Below are 25787 nucleotides of genomic sequence, written 5' to 3'. Positions count from 1 at the left end.
CATAACGCATGTTCGTTTGGCTCACGCTTTGACAGCTCTCACTGCTCGATTGGTTCACACTTTGACAGAAATGTCAGCTTCCGCGAATCTCTCTTATAAAGGATCACTAGTATACACCAATTACACTTCTGCAAGCTACTTTGATTGTTTTAAGAAACTTGCCAATGAGTTTTTAGGAGCTAACTAACGGTCGTCGAAAAAAAAAATTGACAAGAATGATGCCAAGAGCTCTTCAAAAACCTTGTCACATTTCCGTTTGAATCTTCGCAGAAATCTTTCAATGAACACTACTTTAGATTGAAACTAAGCGGGAAAACTTACAGTGCCAGGCCAACTCTGGACACAAGAGACTCTCCGGCAATCCCAGGGTCGGCTAGCTACTGGGTAATCAAGGGATTTCCGCGTACAAAAAACAAACACGGGAACTTTAACGGGTGGATCAACGGACGGGTTCTTTGGTCCGTTGACGGGCCTGCGGGCGTGGCTAGTCTAGGTGAGCAGGCGACTTCCCTCTTAGACACAATCGGCCGGCCGTAGCATGGCCACCTTGGACGGCCGAGAAGGGAAATCCTCCTTGGCGATTAAGGCCTATGGCCTGAGGATTCATCCTGTTCTTACACAAGAAACGTGAAGGGTCCATGGGGCCTTCCTTAGCCAAGTGGTTAGAGTCCGTGGCTACAAAGCAAAGCCATGCTGAAGGTGTCTGGGTTCGATTCCCGGTCGGTCCAGGAACTTTTTGTAATGGAAATTTCCTTGACTTCCCTGGGCATAGAGTATAATCGTACCTGCCACACGATATACGAATGCGAAAATGGCAACTTAGGCGAAGAAAGCTCTCAGCTAATAACTGTGGAAGTGCTCTTAGAACACTACGCTGAGTAGCCGGCTCTGTCCCAGTGGGGACGTTAATGCCAAGAAGAAGAAGAAGAAGTGAAGGGTCCAACAAACAACAATATAAACAAAATAAAAATCAACAATTTGTATCCAAACGGTTACAAGATGGACGTTTTTTTTTTTTTTCATGCATCTCTAGGAGTTAAAAAAATCTTCTCAAGACTGGCCTGTATTTGTTCATGCTCATGCCACAGTATATGGTTTGGCACTGTGTGGGATTCGCAATGGGGCGCCTACCCACTAAAAACAGTCTCCTAGGTACACCGTCACCGTAAAGAATTCTTCTCCGGCACCACCTTGCGGTATTACTTCGAAGAAGAGGCGACACATGCTACGCGCACCCTTCATTAAGCCCTTCGGCTCCATCATTAATTTGTTAGTTCCTAATCCATGCCATGCTGAGCCCTTCGGCTCCCATTAATAATTTGTTAGTATTCATAGTTTGTGATCTAAACATGCCATATTCAGCCATTCGGCTCACGATACCATGGGTGCCAGAAACTCCCTGACGAAGGAAGTTCTCTCGGTGCTGGACGCATGCCATTTAGCACTCCAGGTTCTCGCGCACTATTCGGATAGTCCCCAGCGGTGAATCTACCCTACCCCGACGAAGACTTCCCCGGAGGTGGAAGTTCTTCCGGTACCGATGCTGCCCGGATAGGTGCCAAGGTCGGTCCTGCGATTCCGGTTGGCGGATGACTTCCGGTTCACAGGTGCCCTGACGACCAATTTGACAAGGCAATTTACACCGTCTTCAGCTCAAGGCTGCACAGACTGAACAATCACAAACATTAGGCAACGGACAACACGAAACACCCAGTAGCCCAAAGATGAATTTTTCGTTTGACGAAAAGTTTCCACCGACTGGAGTGGGAATCGAACCACGATCTACTCGGTCTTGTCCCCGACGGTGGATCAAGCTTACCTACCGGTTGGGTGCCGAGGTCGGTTCGGCGATTCCGGTTGGAGACTGACTTCCGGTTCACCGGCTTGTTCCTCCCTCCACTTCCGCTGAAGCAATGACATTATTTTCGTCACCGCCATGTTCACCGCGTTCCACATCACCTCATCGCTACACATTCTATCCACTACGTTGTCTACGGTTACGTCAGCACCGCAGACCGCTGTCATCTCGCTACGTTCCGCAGCAAAACGTGGACACTCGAAAATGACGTGTTCCGGCGACTCCTCTACGACTGGGCACTCAGCGCAGAGCGGCGACTCTGCGTGGCCGAACCTGTGCAGATATTTCTTGAAGCAGCCGTGACCTGACAAGAACTGCGTCAAGTGGAAGTTGACTTCTCCATGGGATTTGCTCACCCATTTCACCAGATTTGGAATAAGGCGATAAGTCCACCTTCCCTTCTCAGCGGTATCCCACTCGCGTTGCCATTTCACCATCGTGTCGGCTCGGGCAATCTTCCGGGCTCCTCTAGTACTACTAGCTTCGTAGCACTCCTTATCCTCTTCCACAACGTAGCCGATAGGGTCCATTCCGGCAATCACGCATACTGCCTCCGAAGATATGGTTCGGTAGGCACTCGCTACCCGCATGGCCATCAGCCTATACGTGCTACTAAGCTTGACTCGGTTCCTCTTCGTCTTCATTGCGGTTCCCCACGCCGGGCTAGCGTACCTCAGGATCGACGTAGCCACGCTAGACAATAGCCTCCGCTTACTGCTGCAAATCGCCGAGTTATTCGGCATGATCCTGGACAGCGCCGTGACTGCCCTTGCTGCTTTCTCGCACGCGTAATCGACATGGCAGTTGAAGTTCAGCCGATCGTCGATCATTACGCCGAGGTGTTTTAGCTCCCGCTTTGAGGCTATGGTGTGTTCTCCCACTGTAATCTCAGCCTTCTGCACCACTTTTCGGTTGCTGATAAGCAACAGCTCCGTTTTTTGGTGGGCTATCACCAGTTTCTTCTCGTACATCCAGTTTTCGACTGCGTCCACTGCTTCTGTAGCGAGAACCTCCACCCTTTCCAGTGAGTCACCAATGACCACAAGCGTGATGTCGTCTGCAAATCCAACGATTTTGACGCCTGTTGGCAGCCTAAGCGTCAGCACTCCGTCGTACATAGCATTCCACAACGTTGGACCCAGGATAGAGCCCTGTGGAACTCCCGCATTTACCGACCTCGTCTTCTGTCCTTCGCTAGTGCTGTAGCTCAAGACTCGGTTTTCAAAGTAGCTTCCTAGTATCTTGCACAGATAATCCAGAACCTTCATTTTATGTAACGCCACAGCAATGGCTTCCCAGCTTGCACTGTTAAAGGCGTTTCTCACATCTATCGTCACGACAGCACAGTAACGGTTACCTCTTCGTTTTTTTGTCCTTGCTTTGTCGGCTGTGTCAATCACTGTTTTGATGGCATCTACCGTTGACTTTCCTTTCCGGAATCCATACTGCCACTCCGACAGTCCACGCTCTCCCTCAGTGAACGCCAACAGTCTATTGAGGATGATCCTCTCCAACAGCTTTCCGAGTGTGTCAAGCAAACATATCGGCCGAAACGAGCCTGGTTCACCGGGGGGCTTACCCGGTTTCGGTAGCAGAACCAGTTTTTGCCTTTTCCACTGTGCTGGGAAATGTCCATCATCTAAGCAGATCTGGAGTGATGTCCGGAACATATCTGGGTTGGCCGTGATAGCTGCTTTCAACGCTACGTTGGGGATACCATCAGGGCCAGGCGCTTTCTTCGGCTTCATTTTCTTGGCCGCCTCTATGAGCTCCTCATTGGTAATGATTGCTCTTTCTTCACCTTCCTGGCCATACGGTGTCGGTGGCCAGACCGTTGGCGCGTGTTGTGGGAATAACCCGTCGACGATAATCTGCAACTTCTCTGGGCATGTTTCAGCGGGTACGGCTGGACCACTGATCTTGGCCATCGCTACCCTGTATGCATCTCCCCACGGATTTGCATTGGCATCGCGACACAACTCCTTGAAGCACGTTCTCTTGCTCAGCGAAATTTCTCTTTTCAGATCGGCTTTCGCCGCCCTCAGTGTTACTCTTCGCTCTTCCCTCTCACCATCGGTTTTGGCTCTTTGCATCCGTCTCCTGGCGTGGAGGCATCTTTTGCGGAGGTTGCCAAGTCTCTCATTCCACCAGTATACCGGACGACGTCTGTATTTCGGCTCGACCTTCCGTGGCATGGTAATGTCGCATGCTCGTACCAGCGCAGCCGTTAACTCCTCCGATCTCAAGTTCAGAACCTGCTCTTCTCTTCTGAGGGCTTCCACGAAAAGCTCTTCGTTGAAACGTTTCGTTTTCCACATCTGCTCGTGAGGTGTACTCGTTCTCTGTGAGCATTGTGTTCTTCCACCAATTCTATACCGGACCTCCTGATGATCGCTATGAGTGTACCCATCGCAGACTCTCCAGTTCAGGCCTCCCGTCAACACAGGACTACAGAAAGTGATGTCGATTATTGATTCCCGGCCATCTCTACGGTAGGTGCTGGTTGTTCCTTCGTTACCCAAGTCTACGTCCAGCCTTGCCAGCGCTTCTAGTAGACTACGCCCTCTTAGGTTGGTGAGACGGCTGCCCCACTCAACTGCCCAAGCATTGAAGTCGCCAGCGATGACGACTGGTCTCCGGTCGGCTAGCTTATCGGTTAGCTCGTCCAGCATCTCGTTGAACTGGTCCAATGTCCAGCGGGGGGTGCGTAGCAGCTACACACGTACACATCGTTAACCTTTACAATAACGAAGCCTTCGTCCGCCTGGAACACTATTTCCTGGATAGGATACCTCCCCATCGTCCAGATTGCCGCTGTCTTCGCCTTATCAGCGATCCAGTTACCGTTTCCAGCTGGTACTCGATACGGCTCGGCAAGGATAGCTACGTCGCACTTCGATTCCGATACGGACTTCCACAGCAGCTGTTGCGCTATGTCACAGTGGTTGAGGTTTAGCTGAGTTACCTCCACTGCGGTTTAGAATTTCTCGCTTGCTTGAAGGCCGGACACTTAGGGCCTCCCGTCGCGTGTCTGTTGCGACTTTTGTCCTTGCAGATCAGGCACCTTTGCTTATTGTTGCAATCTTGCGCCTATTGACCTTCGTCGCCACACCATCTACAGAGCTTACTTCTGTCTGGTCCTTCGCAGTTCCGTGCCAGGTGGCCGTATTCCAGGCACCTGTAGCATCCCTCCGGTCTCTGGGAGATCTTCAGTGGACATACTGAACAACCGACTCGAATTTTCCCGACTTCCAGCGCTTTGTTGGCTGCGTCTACTGGGAGCTTTATCGACGCCGCCTGTGTACCAAGCGGTGCTCTTCTTAGCCGTACTGTCATCTGCACCGTTTCCAGATCGCACTGCTCCTTTATGGCGGTCCTCACTTCCTCTTCGGTGGTGATCCAATCCAGATCCCGCAATTGGAGTGTCACTTCAGGGCACATGGCTTTCACCTGCACCTTTTCGCCCATGACTCTCTCGGTTAGCTCTTTGTATGTACAAGATGGACGGTGTTCAGACAGACTGATATAGATGATAATTTGGCCTCATAAAAGCTGGCCAAGGACCCAAGCATTTCTTATCAATTTTAATACAAATGTTTCATTAAAAAGATAAGTTCCAATATTACAGCATATATTGTAATAATTTTATTATTCGAAAAGCTTGACAAGGTTTTTCTATAAGGGATTTGTGTACCCAAGTAGCAAAGTTAATTTTATGCTATTCTTGAAGTATTCTCTTACACCAATTCTATAAAACTAGAAATAAAACCAGTAATTCTACAAACCTACACTAACCCAATGATAAACCTCTCATAAAACTAAAGTGACCCATACTAGAGACGGTGTTGGAGAGCAACTGTCAAGTATCTCTTAAAACGTGTAATCATGCACTTATGACAATCCTCAACACTTCAATAAACATTCCACAAGTAGTTCTCAAGACAAGTTAAACTTACAATATGTTTATCATGTTGGTTTGGCTAACGAATTTTTTAATACTTCTTCATAAAATAATCAATCAATAATAAAACAGAATGCAAATTAAAACATCTGTGATGATAACTTTCCGTTTTTTTTTAATACCTACCTGTGTTTTCGGTTGTCACGCTTATTACATCGTGAATATCATGCATGAAACACTCGAAACGCACAATGCGCCTCGACAATATTGCATTTTCAGAAAAACAATTTCATCAATCTGGTGCCCGAAAATGTTGAACAATCCAGCCATGGATTCTCCCATCATGGCTCCCTTGCCAAAGCATCAATAATTACAATCATGGCGGTAGTTTTACTCAACACCATCATAGAACCATGATAAATTTTGCTGAACTCGGGCAAGCGTAACAAATATCACTTGAGAGTTCTTATGCTTAAGGCGATCTTGATGAAGACAAACTGATCTTCTTGAAGAACGTTATAAGATTCGTTCGTTTTATTCAAGAGAAGCACATTTTGACGTTTGTTTATTTACCTTTTTGGAGAGAAGCGTTCATGCTAGATGTTACGGCATGAAATTCAAAGCTACAAAACGACTAAAGGTAAGTATTTCCAGCTGTGGATAAGGTCCAGATGTTGAGCAAGGAAAGCAATCGGACATTTCACCACATCCAGAAGTCCACCTGGCAAGGAGGTGTCCAGTGGTTCAGTTCCACTCCTATATCATGGCCACAGGGAGGAAGACCACTGAAACTGGTTGTTTGCGTTATTAAGTTGTGTGCCGTGAGTTCAACAACGGCTTCCGTGAAAAACAGATCGCAAATCCACGCAAGTCGCCCCCGTAAACGATACGATTAATAATACTGAAATCAAAATTGTAAATATTAATGTGTTGATTGATGGGGGAGAAATTTATGATGTTCACGGCCAAGAGTTCTTACTCCCGTTCACAAGCGCGTTGTTACAGATAGGTACGAGAGTTTCATAAAACTGTTGCCAAGGTCACTTGTTCTTATTGAAAATGAAGTTTTATGTGATACATCCGAAGTGTTCTTGAAGAAGTATTTAAAACCAAAAACGGTTCAAGATCATTTCTACTGGGTGAAAATCACTATAGAGCCTAGAAGAATATACAAATCTACGATAAAACTATCATAAAAATAAATAAAGCCAGATAGAATCTAAATTGTTACTTGGGTATGAACCGATGCACGAGTTCACTAATTTGACGTTTGAGCGGTGCCGAATTCACTGGTTGCCATGGTCACGTAAATAACACGGCACCGCTCAAACGTCAGAAAGTGAACTCGTGCATCGGTCCATAGGATGTATAGAAGAATCGTAGTAACCCGCGCGTAGATACGGACGTCAAAAATTTTCGCTCGCGTTTTTTTTTCTGCCTCTTTTGATAATTATTTTAGTGAATTTAGGCCGATTGTGATTCGGAGTGCATTTTGATCTTTTGCATTCCTAATAAAATTTACGTCCGGAAAAGAGTGCTTTTTAAAGGCCAAAATAAGCGAGTTCGGTTATAGCGTTGTCGGAGTGAATTTTTGTACGTGTTTCGCTTACGGCTGCTCAGTCACGGATGGATAATTAATTTGATGAGCCCGTTACATGCTTTTATCTTAATTGGTTAATTACTATGAAGCAAATGTGCTTATTCTGCGTGGTGTGTGAGGTGAGACGAGTCGCGTGAGGTGACAATTGTCAACTCGCTCCCATTTGATTAACATTAGTCGTCTCACATAACATGAGGTGAGAGCGACTCGTCTCAACTTCCACGCCGCACGGAATAAGCACAACATTTGTATCATGACAACGATATGAATGTCACTCTCCATGTATTTAAACAACAAAATACGAATAGTAAGGTCATCAATGCTTATGCTTATGCTTATACTTGTTGTCATAGGATGTAAAAGAGCAAACAACGACGAATATCAACCCTTCAATCATACGCCTGGAGTCAGCAGCATTTCGTGATGGTACAGAGCATTTCGAGAGAGGGAGCGTGCCCCACCAGTTGGAAGATTTGTGCCATAAAAGAGATTATGTCTTCTTCTTTCTGGCGTTACGTCCCAACTGGGACAAAGCCTGCTTCTCAGATTAGTGTTCTTATGAGCACTTCCACAGTTGTTAACTGAGAGCTTTCTTTGCCGATTGACCATTTTTGCATGTGTATATCGTGTGGCAGGTACGAAGATACTTCTATGCCCTGGGAATCGAGAAAATTTCCTTTACGAAGAGATCCTCGACCAGTGGGATTCGAACCCACGACCCTCAGCATGGTCATGCTGAATAGCTGCGCGTTTACCGCTACGGCTATCTGGGCCCCAAAAGAGATTATGTGTTTCATGTAAATAAATGTTTGTTTAAAAAATCAGCGTATGCATTGTTTTATTACATTTTTTACATAGCTTAAATATCTGCAATTTCGCTTTCTCAATCCAAAATAACCACTGATTCGGAAAATACCATTACAGAGTAGAAGCGGAATTTCGGTAAGCACTACCGATCTACCGGTAGTTTTGACCTGAGACGAGACTCGCGAAGACGGTCTTCTTTTTCTTTGATTGCTGAGTTTTTTTCTTACTCCACTTTGTGCATACCAATTATGCGCATGCTGTTCAAATCCTCACATGAACCTCTCAGCAAAAAACGATTAAGTTTGCATCACTTCGAATCATAACTAGCCATTTGAGTGAAATTTCATGCCAGCAAACGTAGCAGACATTAGAAATAATTAATCTTCTGCTTAGATTTATCAGCAACTTTGGAAAAAACTGCTCCACCGACTGAGGTTTTTAATAACAGTTTACTTTGAACACAATACTTTTCACTTTTTCAGCCATAAAAACGGTGGGCTGCATTTGACGTTCCGTGAGAGGGGAATCTGGGCTGCATATGACGTTGATATTTTTCCTCTTCGCGAGTCTCTCTCAGGTTTTGACAGCTCATCCATCGGGTTCAAATTACAGTCCTTTCGGCATTTTTTTCGTTTACCGAAAGGATTACCGACCGTTCAGCTGTTGAGATTTCGGTGAATGAACTTCCAACATCGGTGATTTTTTTCTAACTGTGTAATGTCTGACTAAACAACCACCAAATGTCAGCGAAAATCTCATGAAAACACCAGCCGATAAGTTCGAGATCATTCCAAGTTTACATACAGTGGATAATGTCGACTTTCATCAATCCCATCATCAAGATCGTTAAAAAATCTTGGTATCTCGTAAATACGCTTGAAAAATCTGCAAAAAAAAATTAGCCGAATATAAGTCAGGAATTGCATAATTTTAGGAATCATGTCAGCTTCATTTTCTAGATAATTTTGTACATTGACAGTATATTTTTTTAATCTTTGAGATACCAAAAATCTTGACCCTGTTAATGATGATTTTTTGCAAAGCAAACGAGATAAAAGATTTCATATAATTGATTAATACAAGAAACGACTCATAATTACAACGGCTTCACGGACCCCCTTAGAAGTCGTCACTGGCTCCTAGAGGTCCGTGAACCACCAGTTGGGAAGCCCTGGTCTAGTTAATGTTGATTTAGAAACAGAAATTTTTTGGCAAGCTGCTCGACTTTTGTTATGACTTCATGTGTCGATATCAATTTATGGAACATCGACTCAAGGATGCCAGTCCAAAGTACATCAGAATGTGGTTAGGTAATCGAAAAAATCTGCAATCCACTGTGGACTGTAGAAGAGCTCATAAAACAAAGCTGAGCGGTAGATCTCCATTGGGAACGTAATGGCAAGTGAAAGTATGCTGATGAGTGACAAAGTATCGAATGGAACTCTTAGGAATATCAAATTTTATATCAAGAAAATGGGTACACCTGAAGCAGCTTTCACAGTGTGGTCTATCAACGGTACCTTCATTTACGCATAAATAGGCAATGTTGTAGAATTTGTTGAATTTTGCTCAATAATTGAATATTTGTTTAACTTGGTATCTTCACCATTCCGATTATTAATTATTGATTAAAACGTAATACCATTAATCGTGCTTCTAAAACTTGCATAATTTTCCGAAGTAATTTATTCGTAATGTCCGAATGCTTCGAATCCCGAACACCGGCCGTTAATCACCCAATTTTTTTTTTCGACTACTGCATAAATAAAAAATTAGGAGACATCTTCAATATACATATATGTGTAGATTCTACACAAAAAAAATGAAATTTTGTCTAAAAACACCGTAAAAGGGCTTGGGTCCGGCTTTCGAAGCGTCCGGTAGTTCGATGCAGAACTATACAATTCAAGGAAAAATCTCGTCAAAAAGAAGTGTCCGGAATAATAATAATAGTGTCCCGATTTCGAAGTAAAACACATCTCTTATTGTTGTACATTCAAACGCATAATCCATCGCTATTACTATAACACCATGGTAAATTAAACTTCATGATAAGTCACAGTATCTTAGGGTAATGGATATCATCAATCATATGTGTGTTGTTAAACGTTGGTCCGGTTCATCAGTATCTGGATTTTTAGTTAAAACAGAAAATTTTGGAAAATTACACATTTTCAGTAAAAAAAAGTTTTGATTGAAATTCCAAAGAAATAAGACACATTGGCTTTCATAGAAGCCAGAGAGGGGCAATCAGATGTGTGGTCACAGATATATGTTCAGAAAATTTGGATAGGTTTTTTTTAGACGACCCAAAACTTTTGAACGGAAGTGTATGATGCATCTCTTACAGAACCTCCATAGCCTTCGACAATGGTTTTTTTTTTAATTCTCAGTGACATTACATTGATTTTCATGTGTTTTTTTTTCAGCACAAAATCCAACACGATCCCTTCAGAAATGCAGACGCTTACAGGGACAACTTTTCAGAAATTGTCAGCATCATCATCAACAAAGATCTTTCCGAAAAGCATAAGCTTAAGGCATACACGGAAATCGAATATTGTGATCGAACAGGAGTCGACGAATTTCCCATTGGTAATTTATAAAATGATGCCTCCTGTACAATCAGAAGCCCATGTATGATAGTTTCTTCCATAACTGTAGATCACCTGGACATCGCATTCCTCGTCATCCTTTTTGTTCTGCTCCTACTCATGTTCCTCTCCAGCTGTTACGACTATCGCAGCAAGGTTGGCTTCGGGCTCAATCATTACCGTGAGAACTTACCGACTCGAAGTTAGGTTGTTCCTGCAACGGTTTCGATCTTTAACCACGGTCATTCACCACATTCATACCATTTTCCCCTCTTTCATCCGCAGAAGCCATGCTGCTGGTGTCGTTTTCGTTCCTTCGAAACTGGTACCGGTTGACATCTCGCTCTAAGGAACCAATCTACCGGGATCTTCGACCGATGCAATCGGTTCGGTACTTTAGCTTTACCCTGATGTTGATTGGCCATGCTAGCCTTCTGGTGCTGCCGCGGACCGCGTGGGTCATGGAACAGAAGTATCGTGAGTTGGAGACGATGATTATTGTGAATGGATTCCAGATCATATCGACATTTATCGTGCTGGGCGGATTCGTATTCACAGTGATGTTCGTACAGAAGATGCAGGAAACGGGCCGGAAGCCAGGCTGGGTGGAGATTGTGGTGATCACCGTGAACCGATATATTCGGTGGGTATTTAACGAAGTGTAAAAAATTCAAAAATATAAAAGTTCCTAACGATCAAAAAACAAATGTTTTCAATTAGCATATTTTCCTGAAAATGGAAAAATGCTAAGGTTGTACCAATTTTAAAACCAGACAAAAATCCTGCAGAAGCTTCTAGCTATCGTCCAATCAGTTTGCTTTCCTCCATCAGTAAACTTTTTGAAAAGGTCATTTTGAACAGAATGATGGCCCACATCAACGAAAATTCAATTTTTGCCAATGAACAGTTCGGATACCGCCATGGACATTGGACCACTCATTGAAGGCTATTCTACTGGTCTTGTTCTTCTAGGCATAGAAAAAGCATTCGACAGTGTTTGGCATGTAGGATTGATTGTAAAATTTAAAAAAACTAAAATTTTCCAACATACATTGTTAGAATAATCCAAAATTTTCTGTTAAATCGTACACTTCAGGTTATTTATCAGAACTCCAAGTCTGAAAAACTTCCTGTAAGAGCTGAAGCGATGAACTTGTACAATAAAATCATTCTCCATCTTCCCAAGGCTTACTCCAGTATACGGTTTGCTGCTGCTATTCGAAGCCACGTGGTACATACGGCTGCACGATGGTCCATTCTGGCGAAGAGGTGCCGAAACGGAGCTCACCTTCTGTCGACGCAATTGGTGGATTAATTTGCTGTACTTCAACAACTACTACAAACAGGAAGAACCCTGCATGCAGCATTCCTGGTACTTGGCCTGTGACTTTCAGCTATCGATCGTTGGACTGATTCTTGTGACAGCTATTTTGCGGTTTCCGAAAATCAAGGTGTTCCTTCTGGCGGTGGTGACCAGCATTTCGGTGGCAATTCCAGCATTGGTAGTGTACAAAAATGCTTTCGAAGGCGTATCAATCTTCTCACCGGAGTAAGTCAATTACTTGTGGCGTGGCGGTATAAATAGTTGATGTTCCATATTTCTTCACAGAGCAAGACGCTTCAACTTCTGGTATGACGAAGGTTACAAGAAAACCTATCTACCAACTCACATGTATCTCGTGCATTACCTATTCGGCATCATCAGCGGGTTCCTGTATTTTAAGCTGAAAAACAGCAACTGTAATCTAGCATCGCTGAAGGTAGGAACATTGATCACTCCACTTACCGTAAAATGGGGTGTTAAGGACACTTGGGGTTTTAAGGGATTGAACTTCTCTATCAAGTTCGACAAAGCATAGCATAGCATAGCATAGCATAGACTGACTGTACATGTCAATGGTTGCTGCTCCGTGATTGATCGGAACTGGTAAGAATTGCACTACGATCCAAATGAATAAGGGATGGGAGTTTCCGCTTACTCTCGAAGTGCAGTTTTAGCAGATCTTATATTATTGATCAATAACGGCGCCGGCCAAGTCCTTACAGTCAGTTGGGATGGGGAAGGAATGTGAAGGTGTAATGATTGTTGCTTCTAGAGACCGAGAATACGTCTGCATCTCCACAATCACCACGGGAAGGGTGTTTATTTGTGAGGGAGGAAAAGATCTGGGAGTCACCTCTGGTCAGTGATGCGATCCATGGACAAGGGGGAAATAAACGACTTATATTTAAAGCTAGTTTTGTATTTTTGTCTCGAGAAGTTTTTGGTAATAGCTTTAAAAAATATGTCAACATCTATAATGACGAACAATTCAAAAGACGTTTTTATTAATGACGAAAACTGAGAATTACATGTATATATTTTAAATTATATGAACAGGAATAATGCCAACGCTTGTAGTGACGAAACAATCAAAGTTTGTTTGAAAATTACATATGTGTATTACTGTGCATTTTGTCTCGATATGGTAGAAGTTTTAGAAAATACGTCAACATTCACAATGTCGAACAATTCAAAAGATAATTTTTAATAATGTCAAAAAGAGAAAAATGTATGTATATTGAAATTGTATAAGAAAAAAGCATAATGCCGACACTTATAGTGACGAACCTTACAAAGTTTGTTTCAATATTACATAAAAGTTACGCTTTCAAGAAAAAATGTGTTATCATAAGCATGAAACGAACTCACCAGTTGGTAATCCATTCTCGACTGAACACATAACTGACACTGACAGCAACACTTCTTGGCGTCCCGAAAACAAACCGTCTTGCTTGGGCCTTCCCAAATACCTACCCAGCAAGACGCTCCAAAACAAAAAATTCTCCGGCGACGAAAACACGCGCGAAACCGTGAGCAAAATCTATCGGGCGACGCAAAACCGAACTGTCCTGCTTGGGCTTCACGAAGCACTCTGAACCAGGGTTGAAAAGCGTCAATGCAAATAGAGAGTGTCGTGCGACTTTTACATAGATGCTTATCTCACTGTCATCGGACGGCGAGACAAAGACAGAGATTTTTCTCAAATTCTCTTTCCTTTCTCCGTCGCTACAGTTTGTGACTGAATCGTAAACTTGTTAATTTCGAGTTCATTATATTGACTGATTGTTATTTACATCGCTGGAATCATGGAAGGATATCCACTTAACGTATCAAACATATTTACTTCCCGAAATTCTCCAAAATTAGATTGAAATTTTAATATCAAAGCAACATTAAAATTGCTCTCGTGAGAACTCTGTCATTGCGACGTGAAGAAGTGAGCACATGAAATATAGTTTCGTCCCGTGACGGTGAGAAGACTCTTTTCGTCAGTGTCGCAAGTCGGTCATGATACTTAACAGCCCTGCTCTGAACTTTTCTATCAAGTTCGACAAATCACAGAAACGCGGAAAGTTGATATATAAGTCATCTGAAATGCTTGATTTGTTTGGCGGATTGTGAGCTGCATTATGTGATAGGGACTGTCTATTAATATGAAGTATCGTGGATGCTAGATATTGAAAACCTTTCAAAACATTTTGATTCGAATTTTATGGGCTGAATACATTATCTACAAAACTATAATAGGAAAAGTGTACCAGTTATGGACATAGTGGTTCCCTATTTGGCCATAAGCGAAATTCGGATAGCTTTTACATTTTTAATCTTTTTGAATGTTTTAACATCAAGATACATCCTATATATTACTGCTAAAACACAAAAAACTTTTCAAAATGTTGAGACATTCAAATTATCACGTATAGGGAACCACTATGGCCATAACTGGTACACCCACCCTACAAGATTGAGAACAATATGTGAGCAACATGGAAGATGAATACATTTAATTAAGATCATACATTTACATATACTTTTGGCTTGTTCCGTGAAGTAAGTTTGCAATGTAAAAGTTGATTTGGTAGGAACACCTAGGTGGAAACATATTAATATAAAAGTGGGGTTGTTCTTGATGATACAGTCAACTCTCCCTTACTCAATATTTCGTATCTCGATATCGAGATAGAGATCCATAGTAAAAGTTGGTTTTGATGGCTATCTCAATGGTTCCTTGGATCGCAGTTGCACTGGTTTTGTGTTTGGTAACGGAGGTAGTTCGATGGTATCTTCAATATCGAGTTATGGAGAATTGACTGTGTTTCTAAAAATCGTTAAATCATATTTGTAGAATGGTTGGATAAAAGAATTATTCCCTAATTTGAAAATGGTTTTGGAGATATTGATCCTTTTAAGCACTACCTAGGTCCTAGATAAACAGTAATAAAATTATGTAATTTCGGAGCGAACTTTTTCATGGCCATTTGTAATACTTAACATAGGCAACGGGCGTAGAGCGCATTGTGCTATAGAGTGTGCGATTTCCACTCTACACCAGAGGTATTGGGATATTTTCCGATCATGCCACTGGGTGTTGCACGTAAATCCGTGAGATGCTTCATATGCATATAGGGCAAATTGAACGCTTCCCCTATTCAAGCTTCACAAGGTTGCTCTGCACAGCTTCTAGAATACGAAAACTGCAAATATTTAGGTTATGATCTTGTTGCATGTAAGTACAAAAATTATTACAAGACAATTGTACGATGCACTGATAGCTTGCATCCAAGTAGAATTAATATGTATGAGAGATTTAGGAGTTAAAAAAACGGCTTACGTTTCCAGGAGTTCCAACTTGAATTTTACTGAATTAATATCAGCTTTAGATTGCACAAACATATGAAATTGAAGGAAAATATCAACATCACTAATTAAAATAGTAATATTTTGCTGTTGGCACAATATACTTTTATTTACAAAACTCAAATTACTTAACACCCCATTTTGCATTTCTGTCAAAAAGCACACATTTTCATCGTTTTCTTAGAAATCTGTCATATGATTGTCATTATTGTGATTAGCTCTTTATACACACGCCGGGAGAAAGGTAGGACTGTTTTTTGTTCTATTATTGACATACCATAAAATGCTCGAAATTTACGTTGAACTATTTTTTCATTCCTCAACACCCCATTTTACGGTACAAATAAAAATTCTCTTACAGCAGGGCTGTTGGTGGGTCTCTTTCCAGTGAATTAGTCACTATTTTGAACCTAGTCTCAAAAAAGTTTATATTTTTAATTAAAATGGTACTCTTTCGCTCACAGTGAGTCCTGATTTTGGCGCGGTAAATGGCTGGGCATGGCGTACCATTGGTACCTCGCGTACCTGCAGGAATAAAATGGACCTCTTTGTGCGGTCCTTAGCCTCTTGCCCAGCAACTCCTATCCCTACCTCCTCGCGGTACTGGCCGGGGTACGAGTAACCTTGGGGAAGATCGAGTAAGCAACCCCCGGTGGGAACTTTGGTCGTATGCTGACAGGGAAGGGAGGGTTTGCTTTTGCATTTGCTTTTGCTTTTGCTTTTGCAAACCTGGAGCGTCTGTACTCCATGTTAGGAGCGGCTCACAACAGCGTCTGTTCCCCCATGTCAGGGGTGGCTGATCATCGTCCGAGTGCCAGAGAAGGACTCTAAGCTAAACTGCGCACTATGGCCCTCCGAACATTAAGGGGGAATGGTCCTCCGGAAATCTAGGGGGTTGATGTCAGGCCCTGCAAGCTAACCGTAAAAACACATCAGCACAGGAACGTCAACGAGAGAATACGGACCGGAACAATCAGCAAGGACCACAGCGACGAAAAAGGACTAGCGATTGGAAACTCGGTACGTGGAACTGCAAATCTCTCATCTTCATTGGAAGTACTCGCATACTCTCCGATGTACTGAAGACCCGCGGTTTCGACACCGTAACGCTGCAGAAGGTGTGCTGGGCAGGAGCACTGGTGCGAACGTTTAGAGGTAATAATACCATCTACCAGAGCTGTGGCAACACACGCGAGCTGGGAACAGCTTTTATAGTGATGGGTGATATGCAAAGGCGCGTGATCGGGTGGTGGCCGATCAATGAACGAATGTGCAAAGGCCGATTCTTTAACTTCAGCATAATCAACGTGCATAGCCCACAATCCGGAAGCACTGATGATGACAAGGACGCATTTTACGCGCAGCTCGAACGCGAGTACGACCGCTGCCCAAGCCACGACGTCAAGATCATCATAGGAGACTTAAACGCTCAGGTTGGCCAGGAGGAGGAGTTCAGACCGACGATTGGAAAGTTCAGCGCCCACCGGCTGACGAACGAGAACGGCCTACGACTGATAGATTTTGCTGCCTCCAAGAATATGGCCATTCGTAGCACCTATTTCCAACACAGCCTCCCGTATCGGTACACCTGGAGATCACCTCAGCAGACAGAATCGCAAATCGACCACGTTTTGATAGATGGACGGCACTTCTCCGACATAACCGACGTCAGAACCTATCGTGGCGCTAACATTGACTCTGACCACTACCTGGTGATGGTGAAACTGCGCCCAAAACTATCCGTCATCAATGATGTACGGTACCCACGCCCGCCCCGGTACAATCTCGAGCGGCTGTAATAACCGGATGTCGCCAATGCGTACGCGCAGCATCTTGAGGCAGCGTTGCCGGATGAGGGCGAGCTCGATAGGCCACTCTTGAGGACTGCTGGAGGACAGTCAAAGCAGCCATTAACGACGCTGCCGAAAGCATTGTCGGATATGTGGAACGGAGCTCAAGAAACAATTGCTTCGACGAGGAGTGCCAGGAGGTTTTAGAGGAGAAGAATGCAGCGCGGGCTGCAATGCTGCAGCATGGTACGCGGCAAAACGTGGAACGATACAGACTGAAGCGGAAACAGCAAACCCGCCTATCCCGGGACAAAAAGCGCCGCCTGGAAGAGGTGGAATGCCAAGAGATGGAGTTGCTGTACCGTTCTCAAGAAACGCGGAAGTTCTATCAGAAGCTCAACACATCCCGCAAAGGCTTCGTTCCGCGAGCTGAAATGTGCCGGGATAAGGATGGGAGCATCTTGACGGACGGACGCGAGGTGATCGAAAGGTGGAAGCAGCACTACAATGAACACCTGAATGGCGCAGAGAACACAGGCACAGAAGGTCAGGACAACGAAGGCGATGGCTACGTCAGCACAGCGGACAACGGAAGCCAACCAGCTCCCACGATGGGGGAAGTTAAGGATGCCATTCAACAGCTCAACAAGCACAACAAGGCCGCTGGCAAGGATGGTATCGGAGCCGAACTCATCAAGATAGCCCGGACAGGTTGGCCGCTTGTCTGCATCGGCTGATAATCAGAATCTGGGAAACGGAACAACTACTGGAGGAGTGGAAGCAAGGCGTTATATGCCCTATCTACAAAAAGGGCGACAAACTGGAGTGTGAAAATTATCGTGCAATCACCATCCTAAACGCCGCCTACAAAGTGCTATCACAGATTCTCTTCCGTCGTCTATCAACTATAGCAAACGAATTCGTGGGAAATTATCAAGCAGGTTTCATCGACAGCTGCTCGACAACGGACCAGATCTTTTCCGTGCGGCAAATCCTCCAGAAATGCCGTGAGTACCAGGTCCCTATGCTCCATTTGTTCATCGTTTTCAAGGCGGCATACGATAGTATCGACCGCGTAGAGCAGTGGTCCTCAGCCTAACTGACTTTGCGGGCCACTTCGGTGATCTCAGAACAAGAAACGGGCCACAAGACATACAAGAATTTTTGTTGACGGTATTAAAGATAATAAAAAAATACCCTCTTCAGTAACTACAACTTCCTTGAGTCATTTATTATTTACCAGCTGTAGGATATTATCTTTCAAAATTTAAAGGTTTAAAAAAAAACCGGTGAGCATGTCATTGATTGAACAAAAAATGGCATTTTCTTTTTAGGTTTAATCCGCACAAGTTTTGTAATTTTGAAAAAGCATTTGTGCCGATCATTTCAGCATACGTTCGGGATTTTTAGAATAATTGAACCATAAACGTTAACCATCTTTGAATTTAAAGATACCTATAGGATTTTTTGTATTGAAATAGAAATTTATTATCAAAAAATGCTGATTCATGGAAAATCCCTGTTCCCAGCAACTCTTCAATGCAATCTTGAAGCAAAGTATGTATTTTGTTTTGAAGATATTTCTGCGGTCTCTTGATTCTATTTTAATAATTACAAAGCGTAACAAAAATGACATTCTTGCGTGTCTCAAGGATCAAATTATGTGTCTCTAGTAGATTTGGGGTTGCTTAATCTGGTGCCATTCTACTAAATGCTCCAGCACGTCACAATTTTTAGCTGCAGGTCGCCAAAGTTGTATAAAACACTGGTTTTATTAAAGTTTACATGAAATTTAAAGTACAATTTATCAAACTTTTTAATAATCTAATCCACCAAACATGCAAAATAGAACTTGAACTTTCATTTCAGACATAATTTGATTGAAATTGCGCGATTAAATTTCGATTAAACCGATTTTTTCAACATGCTTGCAGTCTCCATACAAAATTCTTCGTTTCTTCTATATGGCAAAATACAACAATTCTCTAAACCATCAAAAAATAACTTTTCCGCAATGAAAGTATTATAAACTCTGATGATAAGTATTGTTATACATATAAAGTTTGAATTCTGTGGCAAATTAAGCCAATATATTACCTTACAAGCTGACAAACTTGCATGCAAGTTGGCTGAAATAGTCTTTTTTTGTATTTTCAACAGTCAATATCTCAAAAACTAGACGTGCTATGATATTTCTGAAAACGGCAATGTATTCAGCAACCCTTATTTAAGTGAATAGCGGTATTTTGGTGCTGGAGACAAAAACGTGTTCCGCAGTGTTATAAATGTATTTACAATTGAAGTCTATTTAAAAAATAAATGCTACTTCAACAGAATTGTAATGCTTATATAAAGCCAAAAAAATTAATGATTGCTTCAAAATTTTAAATCTTCCCCTCGAGCTGATCTTTTTTTAAGGTATGTTAAACATGAAAAAATGCGATCTCAAAAATTTCAGGACGCTTTAAGGTTTCTTCAAGATGTAAGGAAAATTCAAAATTTGATAAAAGTCAGGACTCAGATACAAATTTAGAGCTTTTCATGGAATGAAGAAAATACTTAATAAATTTATTATTACATTTCATCTGCTCAGCATGGCGGAACACAAGATTCACTATGTGAAATAAAGTATCTAATATATTTATTGTGAGAAACTAAATAATATAATCCTTTTTTGATGAAATCATAACATGCGGGCCGCAACTCACTTATACCCAAAAAAGGCTCGCGGGCCGCACAAAACAATGCAAAGGGCCGCATGCGGCCCAAGGGCCGCAGTTTGGTGACCACTGGCGTAGAGCTATGGAAAATCATGGACGAGAATAGCTTTCCCGGGAAGCTCACAAGATTGATCAGAGCAACGATGGACGGTGTTCAAAACTGCGTGAAGATCTCGGGCGAACACTCCAGTTCGTTCGAGTCTCGGCGGGGACTACGACAGGGTGATGGACTTTCGTGCCTTTTGTTCAATATTGCGCTTGAAGGTGTTATGCGGAGAGCCGGACTTAACAGTCGAGGCACGATTTTCACGAGATCCGGACAATTTGTTTACTTCGCGGACGACATGGATATTATTGGGAGAAAATTTGAAACGGTGGCAGATTTGTTCACCCGCCTAAAACGCGAAGCAACAAGAGTCGGGCTAATGGTGAACGCGTCGAAAACAAAGTACATGCTGGTTAGCGGAACTGAGCGCGACAGGGCCCGCCTAGGAAGCAGTGTTACGATAGACGGAGATACCTTCGAGGTGGTGGACGAGTTCGTCTACCTCGGATCCTTGTTGACGGCTGACAACAATGTTAGTCGGGAAATACGAAGGCGCATCATCAGCGCATTGTGTATTATTTTCTCGATTTCATGCGCTTTTTGTATAGCGCCCAAACCGTTGATTTTAGCGATATAGTTTGTTCGGAGAAGTTTCTTGGTGTATTGAAGCGCAACTTTTGACGAAAAAAGTTTTGTGATCAATCCACCTAGCAGTGAGATAGAAAAACTATTTTTTCAAAACATCTAGATAGACATATGGTGTCTTCATCAAAGTGGTAGAATTGGCAATTTGAAACAACTTTGTCGAAGACACGATTTTTCTATCTCTTATATTTTTTGAGGAATATGCCGTTGTATGCAAGGATGGAAAAAAAATCAGCTCTAACGACAAACAACACGGTATTTGAACGGTCCAAGAGGGCCATCGCCTTTGCAGCAACATGATTTCAACACCTCACCACGCGCGCTAATCATAGATATATCGAGCATCCGATAAACTGTTTGTCGTAGGACAAAAGGTTTGTCGGATATTGTAACAAGTTGCGATTAATGCAAATCAATTTAAAATTCACGGATAAACTTTCTCACATTCCATGCACGATTGACTTTAGGATCAAAAATGGTATGCTAGAGGTCATATCGCAGAGTGAAAGCGTGAAAATCTTCCAAAATTTATGAATTCGGTTTGCGAACAATTGATCGTTAGCACACATGCCGAGCGATTCATTTTTCCCGGAGCGAAGTTTGTTGTGATGGCTTGACGACTAAGGGTTTATCGTTGTTGCTATGATCGCATGACAAAGAACAACCACGATGCATCATTTGTTTTATCATGATCACTAGATTTCCATCCTTGGTTGTATGTGAATAGCCCCTAAAAATCATACTTTTTATCATAACATTTTTCCAAGATTTTTAACATTTTTTGCGTTTTCTACAAAGTTATTTTTCATGAAAAAAAAAACGTGTTTTTGCTGAACATATCATCACTCTATCTTTTAAAGTAACAAAGTTATTCATGAATTACTCTTTTTTCAAGGGGCAGTTTAGGCCTCTATAACTGGCTTCGGCGCAAAATGGCGCAGACAACTCTTACAAATGATGAAAGTACCATATCTTCCCTTTCGGCATTTGATAAAAACTTTTGTCTATAAGCATCTTTGCTTGGGTTTTTACTATCAAACAAATAAGCTTTATTGAAACGAATTCGACTGATAATTCTTTTACTTTAAGAGATAAAGATGTGCGATGTTCAACAAAAACACGCGTTTCAAGATGTTCAATAACTTTGTAGAAGACATGAAAAATGTTAAAAATCTTGTAAAAGATTAACGAGTTTTTTAACACAAAGTACACAAATTTGTATGAAAAAACTCGTTCAAAACCATTTTTTCTCATAACTTTTTACTTAAATTTTTAACATTTTTCATGTCTTCTACAAAGTTATTAAACATCTTAAAACGCGTGTTTTTGCTGAAAATCGCACATCTCTATCTCTTAAAGTAAAAGAATTATAAGTCGAATTAGTTTTTATAAAGCTTATTTGTTTGATAGTAAAAACCCAAGCAAAGACGCTTATAGACAAAAGTTTTTATCAAATGCCGAAAGGGAAGATATGGTACTTTCATCATTTGTAAGAGTTGTCTGCGCCATTTTGCGCCGAAGCCAGTTATAGAGGCCTAAACTACCTCTTGAAAAAAGAGTAATTCATGAATAACTTTGTTACTTTAAAAGATAGAGTGATGATATGTTCAGCAAAAACACGGTTTTTTTTTCATGAAAAATAACTTTGTAGAAAACGCAAAAAATGTTAAAAATCTTGGAAAAATGTTATGATAAAAAGTATTATTTTTAGGGGTCATTCACATGCAACGGCATATATCTCAAAAAGTATAAGAGATAGAAAAATCGTGTCTTCGACAAAATTGTTTCAAATTGCCAAAAGCGCTATACAAAATAATACACAGTGCAGCGGAAGTCGTGCCTACTATGGGCTCCAGAAGAAACTGCGGTCAAGAAAGATTCACCCCCGCACCAAATGTACGATGTAAAAAACGCTCATAAGGCCGGTAGTCCTCTACGGGCATGAGGCGTGGACTATGCTCGAGGAGGACTTGCAAGCTCTTGGGGTTTTCGAACGCTGAGTGCTAAGGACGATCTTCGGCGGCGTACAGGAGAACGGCGTGTGGCGGCGAAGGATGAACCACGAGCTCGCTCAACTCTACGGCGAACCCAGTATCGTGAAGGTAGCTAAAGCTGGAAGGATACGCTGGGCAGGGCATGTTGCAAGAATGCCGGACAACAACCCTGTAAAGATGGTGTTCGCTACGAATCCGGTCGGAACAAGAAGGCGTGGGGCGCAGCGAGCTAGGTGGATTGACCAGGTGCACCAAGACCTGGAGAGCGTGGGTCACAGTCGAGGATAAAGAGAAGCGGCCATGAACCGAGTGAATTATTGTTGGCGAGGCTTTATCAAGATAATTCTCGATTACTTTTTCAAATCGACGTAAGTAACTTTCATACGGTTTTGAGAAAACTAATTGAGAAGAATCACAACCTGTCTTCTAAAACTGCTTTAAAATAAATCACCTTTTTAACATTTTTTCGCCGTGTACGCCGTGTTGATTCATATTACGGACAGATTTTAATTCCGGACACTCTTCGATGTATAGGAAACATTTCACATGAAATGTTTCAATTTTTGCCGCTCAAAAGTTCGCACATTAGTAGCTCATTGTAATAAGCTTTTTCATCAATATTTATGAAAATTCACATTGCTCAACTGCATTACACGTTTGTTTAGTAGTTTAGCGATTTCAATTGATGATTTGACTTCTCGATTAATGGTTTTCATGAGCTGTCCGGAATTTGAATCAAAGTGTCCGGAATTCAAGGCGAATGTAAGGCAGTGTCCGGAATAAGAATTATGGAAAGTCCACACATTTGTATTTATTTAAAATTATTCACGTAGCGGAATCAAAATCTTCGCTCACAATTCGAAAGCCAAGTGTTTTTAAGGCTCGATAATGCGGAGGAATCATACAAACTGATTTATTTTATATGCTTTTTGATCAGTTCTACTCCACTGAGGCCTTAAGTGTCCGTAATATGAATCAAAACGGTACATCGCTCAAATTTAGCATACAATCAGATCGCGTTAAAAAACTAGGTAGTTTCTGTTATTTTCAACAAAAAAACTTATGACAAAATGATACGCCGTTTCATACAGTTACTTTCGACGGTTTTCTACCAGTGTAAAATCGGCTCAAGTAGTGTTTTGTTTTGATTCGTGGTTAAGTCACTTTGTCTCTCTATACAGCGAGGCGGCGAAAGTAGTGGTTAGGTTGCGAAAGTTGAAAATCTTACTTTCGTCGTTTTGTAAATCCGGAAATAAAACGTTCTAAAAGTGAAAAATCTAGTTGGGTAGAACCGGAACATGTGGAATTTCGCCTGCGAAACACGTCCCGACCAACCTGTCTTCATAATTCTTTATAGATCTTTGACCAACGATGGCGATCGCTAACGGTTCAAAACGATCGCTATCGAAAATCACTGACTGGTTGACCGGGGTAGGATCAATAAAGTAAGTTTATTCACTTTTTTGACTTGAGACTATTTGAATAAGGTTTCGAGAATTGATGTAAAGCCAAATAAGAGAGAAAGAGAGAGGGATTCATTAAGGAATCTTTGCAGAAATTGTTATAGCAATCTCTAGAGGAATGCTTGAAGGCAGCCTTGGAGTAAGCCCTGAAGAAATCACTTGAGGAATTTTTGGGATTAATATTTGGAGGAAATCCTGATTAATTTGTAGATAAACCTTTGAAGGAATCTCTGGATGAATGCCCCCTGAAGGTATGTCTGAAGGATTTTCCCCGGAGGAATTTCTGGTTCAATCTGTGGATAAATTTTTAGAGGAATTATTGATAAAATTGCAGGTAGAATTTCAGGAAGAATTTCTGGGGGAATCCCTAGTATATCCCAAGGATTCATGGAAAAACTCCTAAGTAGAATAACTAAAGAAAAGATTCTGGATAGAATGTATGAAGAAATTCCCTTAGCCATTCCCATATCGATGATTGTTCAGAATAAACCCTAACAGCGATCCCTCATAATTTTAGTGTTGTCGAAATCTCTGTTAAACCTTTATGAAATCGCTTCTCTTGGGTCCTGTTAGGTTTCTTTTATTTGTTTGTTTTCTGTTTGGTCTGTTTTTGGTCTCTTTTTTCAAGCATAAGTTCTTTGAAGTTCCTATTTTTAAACACTCAGTCGCAACCAGCCCTACCTCAACTTATCACTTTCTAACTATTCTCAGATTTACCGCATCGTATGGTATTCACTGTACCTGCTCGGGCCCGCTCAGTTCTTCCTGGGTCAAATCTTCTACATGAACGATTTCCCCAAGCCATCGGTCTGGATGTCGATCTACTTTGCTGGGGCTCGCGTAGTTTGGGCCCTCATCATCGTCTTGGGAATGTTGGGCTTCCTGTACCGAGTCAGCAAGCCCATCACCCGGTTCACCAATATCCGGATCTTCGAAGTTTTGGGACGACTAACGTACGGAGCGTACGTCGGTCACTTCTTCATCATCAAAATTATGTTCTACAATGTGCGGGAGCTTTCGAATCTAAACATTTTCAACATTGTAAGTATTAAGCTACTCTGTCATGATTCAAGACTAAAATGTGTACAATTTTTACAGGTCACCAAAATTCACGGAACTCTGTATTTGTCGTATTTGCTGTCGTTGACCTTGGCCTTGCTGGTGGAGTTGCCCGTCTCAGCAATTCAGAAGCAAATTTTGGAAGGAGTACTGAAATCGAAACGGCGAGATCAGAGCAAGACTGAGGAAGCATCCAACGGAACGAAAGACGTCTTTAACGGTGCATTCACAAACGATGCGTTCAAACGAACTTTCCGAGGAAGCGTTGAATAGATTTTAATCTGGCGACAATTGAATTTGACATACTTTTCGTACAAGCGTTTTATTTGTCCGTGAAATTACCATTTTTATAATAAATCTTCGAGCTGTTAAGTGGTATACCTATACAGCCATTCCATGATAAACCGATCTAGTGGGTCACCGAATTCCGTGAAAGTTTGCTATTTTGTTCCTTATCCGATATAAGGAAACACGTGTTTTTTTTTTTTATTAGGGTGGCCATTTCCGAAACAAGGTGACCAGAAACATCGCAATTATGCAAAAAAAATATTGGTTTTAAAAATTATAACTTTTGAATCGCTTGACCGATTTTCAAGTTTTTTTCAATGGACGGAATAAAAGCTAAAAAA

At 42.0% G+C, this 25787-nt stretch overlaps 1 protein-coding gene across 1 annotated transcript in view; it reads left to right on the top strand.

Moving 5' to 3' along the window:
* Window positions 1-25459, top strand: part of LOC5573661 (nose resistant to fluoxetine protein 6) — a 32263-nt gene extending 6804 nt beyond the window's left edge. The window contains exons 3-9 of the mRNA XM_001660934.2: window positions 10596-10761; window positions 10831-10962; window positions 11046-11403; window positions 11947-12309; window positions 12370-12520; window positions 24811-25140; window positions 25198-25459. Coding sequence (XP_001660984.1) covers window positions 10596-10761; window positions 10831-10962; window positions 11046-11403; window positions 11947-12309; window positions 12370-12520; window positions 24811-25140; window positions 25198-25431 — 1734 coding nt within the window. The 3' untranslated portion in view covers window positions 25432-25459. The remainder of the gene's footprint in view (window positions 1-10595; window positions 10762-10830; window positions 10963-11045; window positions 11404-11946; window positions 12310-12369; window positions 12521-24810; window positions 25141-25197) is intronic.
* The last annotated feature ends 328 nt before the right edge of the window (window positions 25460-25787 follow it).

This window comes from Aedes aegypti, chromosome 2, assembly GCF_002204515.2.
Source record: "Aedes aegypti strain LVP_AGWG chromosome 2, AaegL5.0 Primary Assembly, whole genome shotgun sequence".
In the NCBI taxonomy this organism is placed as follows: Eukaryota; Metazoa; Arthropoda; class Insecta; order Diptera; family Culicidae; genus Aedes; species Aedes aegypti.
Note: the sequence above shows the minus strand (reverse complement) of the source record. Positions and strands in the feature narration are given on the sequence as shown.